The sequence below is a fragment of the Branchiostoma floridae genome, chromosome 14 (assembly GCF_000003815.2).
Source record: "Branchiostoma floridae strain S238N-H82 chromosome 14, Bfl_VNyyK, whole genome shotgun sequence".
NCBI classification, from domain to species: Eukaryota; Metazoa; Chordata; class Leptocardii; order Amphioxiformes; family Branchiostomatidae; genus Branchiostoma; species Branchiostoma floridae.
In genome coordinates this window covers 9,206,197-9,218,765 of record NC_049992.1, presented here as the reverse complement: position 1 = coordinate 9,218,765, position 12,569 = coordinate 9,206,197, and the positions used below count along the sequence as shown (strand labels likewise).

At 41.9% G+C, this 12,569-nt stretch overlaps 1 protein-coding gene across 2 annotated transcripts in view; it reads left to right on the top strand.

The window, feature by feature from the left end:
* LOC118431118 (transcription factor HES-1-B-like) overlaps positions 1-11,239 on the top strand; it is a 47,484-nt gene extending 36,245 nt beyond the window's left edge. Inside the window, exons 1-3 of one of the 2 annotated variants that reach the window (XM_035842234.1) lie at positions 9,834-10,102; positions 10,284-10,385; positions 10,538-11,239. In XM_035842234.1, the coding sequence (XP_035698127.1) occupies positions 10,052-10,102; positions 10,284-10,385; positions 10,538-11,170 (786 nt within the window). In that variant the 5' untranslated portion in view covers positions 9,834-10,051 and the 3' untranslated portion in view covers positions 11,171-11,239. Of the gene's footprint in view, positions 1-9,833; positions 10,103-10,283; positions 10,386-10,537 lie in introns of those variants that run through there. The other variant, XM_035842235.1, reaches the window with a different exon arrangement.
* Positions 11,240-12,569: the final 1,330 nt, after the last annotated feature.

The window sequence follows — 12,569 nt, the reverse complement described above, 5'->3', positions numbered from 1 at the left end:
CATATTGTATCATTTTCATCGTTTGTTCGTATTTTTCCTGTCACTTACATTCGTCTTTTGGAAGGAAATCTAAAAAAAATGAAAATGTAAAGATGACGGAATAAAGTGTTTTCCTTGTACTCAATCGTAATACATAAAGCGTAGAATATCATGGTAACACCAAGGAACCTCCTCGGTTACACAAAACGTTTAACACTTGACGTATCACCTAAATAATGTACTTTTATTGCTGCTTTAACAATAGATATTGTTTCTTGCTTCTAAGCCCTACTTTAGTGTCCATTGTTCGTATGTTTGTATGAAGATAGGCTGACAAAGAGCGCAATTTTACAACCGGTGTATAAAGTCTTTATCATACCATCCTAAACACAAAATTTTACTTAAAAGGAACAAAGTCGGTACATTTGCCACTGAAAAATATCTGAGACTGTTGAAAAAAAGATGCAGCCCTGAATCCATACGTCCTTGTTCAATAAATCCCTTCTCTTACGCGTTACGTGGTTACACAGGTGTAGACCATTAATCAGAAACATTAGATAAAACTGTGAGAGAAAGACAATAGGTCGGAGATCCCTCCTGCCATCATTACACATTTTAATGACCGTCCGGAACAACAACAAGGTGCAATAAACAAACGTAAACATCACACCTCCTGATAGCTGAAGCACCCGGGGATGTGTTTGTGATAAAAACGTGCTAAATCGCTGTTGAACCATGAGATAATACGGTATTGGAATTATTAACTCTAGTGCCGTGCTCGGCAACCTATTCTGTACCATTCTCTCCGGTATTGTGCGAATGATAAGAAAGATGCTTTCACAAACATACAATTAATTAGGCGCTTTAGAACGTATGACCGGCTTTCTTTTATGTATGCCATAGTAATTAGGGCCTTGTTCTTTTACGTCTTTATTGCCCGTATCTTTATTACCTATTCCTTCTTTTCGATGAAACAATATGAATTGCACTGCATTTGCGAGAGAGGTATACTAGTGCTCGGATATGTTGTTTTAAATTGAGATAGAAAGTTGGATAATTAATTGTTATCTTTTTTATTTGGTTTTCCGTTAGTCCGTATCGTATGTCAGATTGAGAATATTTTGGTTGGTAAGAGCGCGAGTGGCCATGCAGGCACGGGACTAGAAGATTTTTCACATTTCTTCAGAATACATAGATGTTTGGCGAGTTAGACTTTACCCACTTCAGGTAAGACCTGGCTAAAAGAAGGAGGTTTCTTTCTGATTCGTTATGTGGTCTTTAATCGTTATCATGATTTAGACCATTGTCTTCGAGACCTCTCGGTGGACTTAAAATAACATAGAAAAAAAACATATAGTTGACCGGCCAAGTCATCTGGTGTATTCTTTTGGTATACCCAATGAGGTCTTTTCAACTTTTTTGGTATACCATTAAAATTTGGCCGTCTTTGGTCGTTTCACTGCGGCTTCTAGTTTAACCAAGGACGTTATATCAGCATATAACGTCCTTGGTTTAACCAAGGACTTTATACATCATACAACGTCCTCAGTTTAACAAATCTTTAGGATATTTGTTTTAACGAAGTAAACGGCTTCGTTTTTCCAAACTATATCCGTTGTTCGTAGTTTTAACGTTGTTCAAAGAAAACTAGTTGATTACTTTATTTTAAATCTATAATATATATAAAAAAAAAAGCTCCTTGTATGTATCAACAGTTTATCGCAAATTCTTACCGGAGTGCTAATTGTAGGCAAATTTAAAGTAGGCTAGGGTCAAGGAATCAAAGACATACATGTATTTCACTTATGTAGCTGCACTGTACGCCTGAAACGACAAAAAAAATTATATACCAAAAAGATAAAGAAACCTGAGACAGGGCATCGAAAGTTCAACTTTTACATGATAAACTTCGTGTTCTTCTTTGTTATTGGAATCACAGTGCAAGATGAAAACCGCGCCGCTTGCAGCTGAATCAGAAAGCAACCATCACATCAATACATGCTTGACTATCGTCCTTTCCTTGATGGCACTCTGGAGCCCAATCATCTTAACAAGACAAAATCAACTCCAACAATGGCTTTGTGATGTACTTGATTTGACTTTGTTGACTTTGTTTCTCTGTACGGGCGGCGCGGTTTTCGGTGTATTGATGTTTATGAGTTCGGTGATTCAAAGTGAACCCGTGCGGTGTGTATATGACATGGGTGATTAGACATCTGTGCACTAGAAAACGGCGACAAAGAGTCACAGGAACATGCGAAGCGGTTTTCAATGTGTGGGCGAGGCTCACACCTAGGCGAAAATTTGATGTTAGTGCTATAAAAAATATTGTTCATGCCAGAATCTGTCTATCAATGACTGTTACGTGTCAATGCATTAGGATGTTCACATGTTTGTATCTCATACTACTAGTACCTGTATACTATTAAAAAAGCGGTTCGAGTCCGGCTAGGTTTTCTTTTGCACGTACGTTTTATGCGTTTTTGTCGGGCTTTTTATTTTGTTCCCGTTTCATGTCTCCCTACGACTTCCTTGATGGTACTTATTTTAGCCGTAACGTGGCTGAGACGAGGCTATCTCGTTTTCAAAGTCACCACAAACCAAGGAGATTTTTTTCAACCTCCTTGCACAAACTCATTCTACAAAGGTAACAATTTAGACTCGAAATAATCCTCCTGATTCGGCCGTTTAGAGATCATAAAGGCACAGCTGTGCTCTGTTACATGTAAATATTCTCTACCCCCTCAAAGATTTCACTTTCTCGAGAAAAATCTCACTTTTTTTCCAACATAAAGGAAAGCTACCCCCGCAAAGACTTTCACTAGCCACGCTGGAGGTAGATCTGGAGTAATCATGTGGTCCCAGGGGATGACACGCTGTCTCCGGTCATATCTGTGTCACAAAAAACGATCATCTTTGTCCGATACTTTGCTAGATTTTCCCCGTATAAATTCGTACTTATTTGGCAGAAAGTACACAAGATAAATCTTCCTTTTTGCGTGCAGGAAGTTTGTGAAAATTGAAACAGTTGTTGGTGATTTGTTGATTATAGCGATGTAAAACGGTTTCACGGTTGTTATATAATGGAAAGTACCGTCCATTGCTATTCAAATAAACTTTTACTTTCCATGGCTTCTTCAATTAAGCAAACTGCAATTAGAATATGCAAAAGGTGTGAAATTGTACAGGGTCAAAAGGGTGACCGATTGGTGTTTTAGCGCTCTAGCGAGAGATCTTGGTTTACTCTTCTTGGTATCAGCAAGGAGGTTAAAAAAGACTTTATTAACCTCCTTGGTATCAGATACATTTGTGATAAAACTACAAAGAAAGAGTACATACCCGCTAAGACTATTTCAAAGTACTACACAACCGCTGAAATCCTAGTAAGATAAGTGAAACCACAATAATTGGTAGGCGCAGATGTGATAATAGAAGACACAGGAAAAACATACTCTTTAAAATCACCTAACAGAGACCAAACATTATACTTTTAAGCTGTTTCAAAGCTCCTTGCAGAAACGTTAATCTAAAATAGTTCGAAGAATTCTTGAGTTTGAGGTTTTCTTTGATCCGTTAACTGTAGATCTCTCCTTATCTGTATCAATGTCAGTATCACCACACAGATAAGTGACAGATTGTAACCAATCCACTCGGGTCCGTGGACTGAAACTCTGCGATTTTACACATCAGTTCTCTCTTCAACATCTCACTGAACAAAGTCAAGAGATAATGGGAGATTTTCTGGACCCTCCACGGAGGGATTTCCTAAAATCATCTTAAATCCTGTTAGCGGATGATCTTTGAGGATCACTCAAGCCCCATCTGCCTTCAGCGGTAAGACAAAGGACACTAAAGGGCCATCAAATGGCTGACGCTTTGATGAAGATACTGTCAACGGCCAAATTTGTTGGTCGCTGATGAATTTCTAAATCTAGAAACTATTTTCAGCCTGAAACTTTTTACCGTGTCAGATTGGAAGCTAAGACTAGTAAGAGGTTCGGTGATCATGTCCTGTGTACATTAAGTTGATAAACATGAGATGGTCCGTAAAAAAAAGAGCAGCGATAGAGAGAATGCAGACAGTATCATGTCATATTGCTGCTGAATATGCCATTTCAGACGCGTCGAGTGAAAGTCTTACATGTTTGATGGCACCTTTCTTGACGGAAAATCATCTGTCTCAAAATGCTGAATGGATAACTTAAATGGTTAACAGAACGATAATAATTCCATTTTTTTCACGATAGCCATTTCTTGGTTGATCCTTCCAACCTCGAGTGTTATGTGTTATTTTCTAGAAATGGCATTGAAAAGAGCAACGTTATTTGGTACGATCATATTATCCCCACTTCTCTGTAAGTTACTCCGATCATTGTAGCGTATTGACACGTACGTGACAACCGCGCCTACCAATTATATCTCAATTCACACAGATGTGATAAATGAATTAATGAAGATCTTTATTGTAGTAGTGTGACCAAAATCACCTGATAGATAAAATGCTGGTCGTCTTGAAATAATTCTGAAATTCATATAGCATCAGTATCATAAGTTTGAATAAGTTTAGGAAAGTACTTTCAGATGCGTTTGCATATAAGTTTGTTCTTTGTCTGTCTGTCCCGTATATAAACTTGACACCGCATTCAGTCGTTTAGATTATCTTAATATTTCATATACTATATGTTGCCAACGTTACTTTACCAAGCCCAGATGCTATGCTTCTATATACTTTTTCCTACGCATACTATCTACGTTTTTGCAAACAAAACCCCGTCTATGATCTTCCAGTTGACTTGACGGCGTCTGATCTGACGGACACATTTCCATCCCAAAGTCATCCCTTTGTCGTCTGGCTGAGCAAACCGAACAGACAGTGGGTCATCAGGAGAGGATCTTCTCCGGATCTTCCTCTTTTCCGCTGACTGGATTCATCGGATTAGACAAGACACCAAGGGATCGTATTATCCTCGCTTCAGCTGCATCTGTATGACGAATACAGTGCAACATTTCAGACAATTTGGGAATAAATCTAATACTTGCAAAGTTTTCCGACATCCAGGCCAACATGTACCGTTTTGTAGCGCCATTGTGTGGAGACATGTAGGAGGGAAAGGCTACAAGGAGAAGGAATGGTCGCGCATCTGTTTGGGCATAAAAATTCATGTTCCTTTGTCTCTTTGTTAATTGGCTGTCCCGTCGAGACTTGGAGGATGTTCAGATGAAGAGTCCGCGGGAGGGCGAGGTGCATTACAATTGACAAAACTGTACAAACATATAGCCGACTCAAGCCGACACAGATCTAAAACAGCCGCTGTCACTTTTATTCTGAAATAAAGGACGTTAAAACTTAGATTTAAATCTCCTTGCAAGAACAAGTCAAACTACATCATTGTTATCTTGATTTCTTGCAACTGTTTTCCAGTATCCAAAAATTTTCCATTTTTTTAGACATTTATTTTTTCTGTCTGTTGGACGCCCTCGAAGAAAAGACTATGTGTTGTTTGTGGTCCAAACTTATATTGTATAGCCCGGTTACATTCCCCGTACGATCGTTGTACAATCGCAAGCTGCACGTGTCCTGATACCCCTGTCACATTTGGCGAAAATCGATCGGACAACGATTCTGCGGCAATTTCTCGAGCGTCGCTTATGATAATAACTTTATTGCACGACAATTGTAGAAGGTACAAAGAATGGCCTATATGTGACAGGGACGGTTTTCAGGTGAAAAATACGCGTAGCCCTCTGTCGATCTTAAATATGGCCGATCTTCCATCGATACGCCCGAAGATCGTGGATAATGTGACAGGGGTATTACTCAGCCTTGTTACCGAAAATGCTGTCTATCATCTTTCTGGGTGGTTGGTTCTGTCAAGGAAAGGTTGTTTATTAAAGCTCCTTGGTTCTGTCACAGCTTTCTTTAAAATCCTATGACTGACATTAAAGGCGTGCGACGACCTTCGCCGTTAACCGGACCATTATTTGATAGCTGTTCCTGTCCTCAAAAGACGTGGAATAGGGCGTTTCAAAAAGAATGTCTTTTGTGTGGTGTTCTAAAAGTAAATCGCGAATATACCTAAAAGGGAGCAGATGTACACGTTTCCAATTCAAAGAGATTGCACGCTGAAAGGTTACATGTTGTCTGGACCTCAAACCAAAGTTTACCGAAAGTTTGTCAAGCAAACAGGTGTGGCCGACAAAATGGCCCTTCCGACAACAAACCGATCAAAAGTTCAGATGATCGCCGGCTGATGCGGTAAGTTGTTTATTAAAAGCCGCCACGCGTGTGTGTTACTCTTGAAGTGGCCGATTTGGCAGTTTTGACCAGTGGACATTGCCACGAGCGAGCCCTGTTGTCTGGTGACCTCGCTGTTTGAGGCAAAACTTGTTGCTAAGAACTAAGAAGTGATGCTAAGTAACGGCGGAGCCCTCAAAAGATAAGACAGTCCACATTTCTAGTTATCAAGGAGTGTCGTCACTGACACTGGAACGCCCAGCAAACACCGGTTTTAATAAAGGAAGGATAGTTTCAACTCTAGGCTGAGGGGACCACAGCAGAGACTTACTTTCCGGAGATGCCAAAATATCCAATCCTTCCTAATCCAAACGCAAACCGCGGCTTGGGCTACGTGTAAAGACGTGATTAGGCTGGTAATTAATTTTGATCAGAAAACGAACCGCAAGCAAATTGGCACATTTTTTTACTGCTTTCATGTTTGTGTTGTTACGGCAAAGGTGCGAATTTTCCTGTCAAGTTTTTTTAAAAGTCATCACAACCAAAGAAACCCGATGTAGTGGTGGCGTTTTTCTACCATAGATAAAAATACAACATTATTTACAGTCATATTTTGTGTAAACTAAATAATACTAAAGTGAAAGGTTTTGCAGGTTTGTTTGTAATCACATGTGTAGATCTATAAACGTTAAGCTACATATTCGAACAATAGAGGTGTCAATAAATGGTAAAAGGACAACGTCGGATCGGCCAAAATACATTGGACAGAAAACATTACTTCCAAGTACCACACCGCTTTCGTTTATTTTTCATAACACGTCAATTCTTAGATTCGTCACTGAGCCATGCGTTAGAATTCTATGCTTCAAAATCCTTTGATTGTGTGCTCTTTTAATGTTACGACTACACGACGCCATCTTGGATCATTTTACCTTGAGGCGCAAATTGCAAGGTCATGAGGTCAAAACAGTCTTCGCACTGTTTAAAGCCATCGAAGGGGCATAAAATGGTTGACTCGACAGTCTTGATTAATCTATTGTTACAGTCAATATCATTAATTCGCCAGCCTTGTAAGGTCAAAGGCCAACCTAAGATTCCGTGCAACTATCGTTTGATATATGGATACAGAACAAGGTCGGTAGTTTGACCTTCAATTGTTTATTCTCCCCTCTGTGAGAGGCCATCACATAGTTGTTTCGTATCTACTCAAACATGTCATTCCAAAAGCTCCAAACAAGCTATAACAGCAGTATTGTTCTACAGTTCGCAAAAAAGATGATTAAACTTTCCATATTCTAAAGAAGATTCAACTTGGTCTCCAAGCAGATGTTGTAATGAAAGAGCGTAATGTTTCATAGCACCACTCTCCGAGCGGAGGTTGATTGGGAAATTCGCGACCTTTTGCTTATGTTTTTCTGTCACCACAGAAATAGACGACATACAAAAAAAAAGATCATAATTTTGTACTCTCCAAGCAGAGGTTGGTGGGGAAAATTGCGACCTTTTCCTTTCATCCGTTTTTTATTGATCTGCCTTTGAAAATAAAACGGATGGAAGGAAAAGGTCACGATTTTTCCCATTTACCTTTGCTTGGAGAGTAATGATTTTCCCCCATCAACCTCTGCTTGGAGAATATCATGACACTACAAATAGTACAATGGGACGGATGGCTGTCAGAGAACTCGGCCTGTCACTGTCAGAAGATGTGTGTGTTATGATTATTTTCCAAGCAGAAGTTGAGTCGCGGAGATATAGTAGTGCATGTAGTCAGGATTTTTAACTCTGAGAGGAGCTTACCGGTATAAGTCCCGACTACTACTAGTATTCTCTGAGTAATCTCCAAAACTCAACCTCTGCTTTGAGAATATGTTGTGATGGGAGGGGGGCACAATACCCATTTTCAGCGATGATCTATGTGCGTGTGAAAACAGTGAGTTCATAATTAGCACATAATTAGGCGTCTTTCCGTTCTTTGCGTAAGAAAAGCCTATCGCGTGGGAAAGGGCGTGCGATATCTGTAAGACAATGGACGGCAACAGGTCGCTTTGTAAGACAATAGCCTGTCAAAGCCCACGGGACGGCCAAATGGTGGGAAAAAGACACAGCCCTACAACAAAAGATCATCGTTTTGCTATTCTTTTGAGAATTTTCAATTACCTATGAGGTTTGTGTTTGTTCATTTTAGACTCAGTGCTGTAACGTTATATGAGACTGCCCGAGAATTGCGCATTTTTGTCTTCTTTTCAGAGCTTTCGGCGTTCATGGCAAAGCTTGATTTTACATCGTGAATTTCGTGAAAGACTTAGTTGCGTGAAATCGTGATCATTAGGAAAATGCTTTTTTTGTGAACTGCTGTTTTCGCAAGTAGATGTACGGTCTATATTTTTAACGAAAAAAATGAGTTTGCATATCCTTGATATCCAGAGCCATTTTATGACATAAACTGGCTATTAAAAAGGAAGTAACGGCTTTCCACTTTCCACCTTAGCTTGTAGATCTAGTATCATGATCGTAGGGTTGTCGTCTGTCGGTCGTATGTTGCACGCGTGGCCAACAGACGTATCTACTTGGTCTGGACACGCGACAGGACGGCTGCACCGACACCGGTTCGTCGTCAGGTGTCAGCCGGTGACATTTGTCGTGCCCGGCGTCTAGCGTGTGTCAAGCGCGTGCCCACGCCAACCTCCGACACAAAACAACAACAACAGGTGGAACTGTAGGCATGTACCATGGCTTGCGCACAACATACGCATATTGTACATACGTACCTGCATGCCTCACACAAGGTTATAATGTGTCTGGAATCTTACTAGACTGTCCAAAACAATAACAACAGGTGGAACTGTAGGCATGTAGCATGGCTGACGCATAACATACACATATTGTACACCACGTATCTGCCTCACATAACGTTATAATGTGTCTGTTTGTGTGAATGTGTGCGCATACATGTTCTGTTTGACTTGTGTATCTGTATATGAGTGTTGTGAAATCCCTCTGTAGCGTCCTTGGATATATATGAAGTACTGTATAGACACAAAGGACGACCATCAGAAAGGTTTGGATGACATTCAGATCACCTGTCTCCCACCGCACCTCTGACATTCCCTTATGCCTGACCAGGTTGTCTTCAGGCGGGTTCACACTTCATTTCAGCCGGGCCGTGGGAACGGGACTTCTACCCCGCGGCTAGCTATTACACTCTTGACTCCTAACAAGTGGTTTTTACTCAAGACGGCCCGATTTCTAGCCCCAACAGGTGCTAAAACGCGTCAGAATCGACTAAAAGTTAACCACACAGGTAAAGGGTGATGGTAGGAACGTACAGGTGGAGAATTTTGGTACATTTTTCGTAAATAGTTGATGTATGTGCTTATCTGTTGTGTTATTTCTTGTTTATCCAGGCGGGTAATTATTTACCGCTGGAGGGTTATCAGATTTGTGGGTGGAGTTTTCCCACACTCCGACCGACCGCCAGACAAAGGCCCCGGCACGTGCTTAGCACGGTAATAAGGTATATAATCGGCAGATGTCAGCCCTCAAGGTACGGACGCCGACGACCGACCCGACCGCCGTCCAATCAGGGACGGGAATGGACCAATCGCAGTGATTGCGACCAATGGGAGAGCGCGGCACAGATTGGACCACTTGTCGTGATTGGCTGAGAGTGCAGGTATGCATTGTCGGGACAGGGGAACAAAAGACACAAACAAAGCAACAGGTATAAATAGGGGACAGTCACCCCTGACTCTACAGTCGTCACTCTGAAGCCCTCTCAGAGACTTCGCCAAACTTAACTCCAGATTTCGACCACAACAAGCCGAACCAACCGTCAGCATGCCTGTCGAGAAAGTTGTTGGAAACTCTTCCCCTCACCAGGGCCGCAAGGTAAGGATCTAATCTTCTTCGAACAAGTATTTCTTAAATGTTTTTCACTAAGTAATACTTCAACAGTCCACTGGTATATTTTGCTGAACACTGTGTGTATTTTGTAGTATTCGATGTCATGACTTTATTTATCTAGTTAATTATGTATCTAACTTTTCTTTCGTCTTTTTTTCACTCACAGTCGTCCAAGCCGCTAATGGAGAAGCGTCGCCGTGCCAGAATCAACAGCAGTCTGAACGAGCTGAAGAATCTCATCTTGGGGACTGTGAAGGACGATATTAATGTAAGTATCTTTGTCAAGTTTGTGTATTCTGTGAAATATTTTTCGTATAAATTGTTTTATCACATTAGGAGTACTTGATCGATTTGTTGCGCACGTAAGTTTTTGGGTCGTTGACGTTGTGACTGACGAACATTTCGCTTCTGCTTTTCTAGGCGCCTCACCACTCCAAACTGGAGAAGGCCGACATCCTGGAGATCGCCGTGAAACACGTCCGCAGCCTGCAGAAGCAGCAGATGGGCCGCGCCGTCTCCACCGACCCCGCGGCGCTGGCTAGGTACCGGGCGGGCTACAGCCGCTGTCGCGCCGAGGTGGCCCGCTTCATGGGCACGGTGGACGGCGTGGACCCGCAGGTCAGACAGAAGCTGCTTAACCACCTGGAGAGGGTAGACCCCGCGGTGCACACCGGCCAACATATTCGGCTCCAGGTCCCCGACACCACCGGGCAGCTCACCAGCCAACACCGGCTCCAGGTGTCCCCTCTCCCGGCTGTACCCACGACGATGTACGGTGGCGTACCCCACGGCGCTGCTGTGATCCTCCCCGGCCAGACGCCTGTGTCCAACCAACACCTAGTCCCTCTGTACGTCAACAACGTGCACGTCAACATCCCAGCCGAACACTCTCCCGTACACGGACTTACACCCTCACCCTACGGACTGAACACCGAGAACAACCAGACCGTACCGGTCCAGCAGTTCGTCTCGGCGCAGACAGCGATCAGTCCCGCTAACATCAAGTCGGCGGCCCCCGTCAACGAGTCGGAAAAGATGTGGAGACCGTGGTGAACTGTATGAGACTTGTATCATGATTTGTAAATAGTAATGATCGCTCTATATTTCATACAGAAACATGTCATTGTAAATGAACTGTGTGCGCCTGATACTTTTGTGAATGGTTACTGTTCTTTCACATTAAAAAGATGAAAACTTACCATCTGTCTGTGTTGTCATTGATTAGTCGAAGATTTGTCCATTAGGATATTTCCATTGTATTTACTAAACCAATGAGTACGACTAGAGTTTACTAGAGTATTACTAGTAGGTTGCAATGTAGCGGTGAAAAACAAAGCGAAATGCACTATACGTAAAATTGCAAACAACAATAGTCAACAGCTATAATAGTACGTGTGTAGATTAGTAAGTTAGATATACATGTAGTAAGATATGCAGTTACGCAAGCAACTAGATTCGTTTTGGAAACGTTCTGGGACCTGTAAATCAATTTCTATATACGAATATACGTGAGCTTGAAATCGGAAGCGGGGGGAGGGGGTGCTTGTAATTACTGGCCTTGGTCTGGCGGGTGCCAAAATGAATTACTTTGTGTGTACTGAAAGTGACCTTCCTTTGTTATATTGTTACGTCGTGGCCCTGGAGTACATAGTAGCTATAAATGTAGGCATTGCGAGAAAAGTCTAAAAGAAAGTACTGAAGGGTGTTCTTTCAAACCGATTTCCTGAGAAATTCCTCAGTTAAAACGATTCAATCCTCTACATACTGCCTTACTTTTTGATGGCAACAGTGCAAAACACAAATTACTAGTAAGTAGACAAGTGATGTACATGGGTTTTCAAAACGACAGAAACGTGAAAAGAAACTAATATTCAAAACAAACAAACCGTTCCATAACGACAGCAAATGATATTCTATAATTTATGTCTGTTAGCTGAAAGCTGATGGCCATTCAGCACCAAGTACATGAATGGTGCAACAGACGGGATGCACCCCCTCCTAAACTACTGCCCATCATTTCAAAGTGTTAATTCTAGTCAGGCCTACGCCACATTTCCAAACCGGGGCCCGGCCGGGCAGCCTTCGGGAACGAATAGTATGATATAAAAGACACCAAACTATATACGTGGGAGTTATTTGTGTATATTCTTACGTATTTATTTCTATTTTTCGTTTCCACAAACAGCTCGACATGGCCCCTTTGTGACGTTAGCTTTAACAGGTGGGTTGGCGACAACCCCCTCCCACCCCCATATACGCATCATCGCCTATCCTTCCCAACTGTCCAAACTAGTTAACTAATTAGTTAACGACTGACCCCCTCCCACCCCATGTACCCATTATTGCCCATCCCTCTAGTTAACAGGTGATTTAATGACTGCCCCCCCCCTCGATCCCACCCCATGTACCCACCATTCCAAGTGACCCCACTAGTTAACAGGTGAGTTAACGA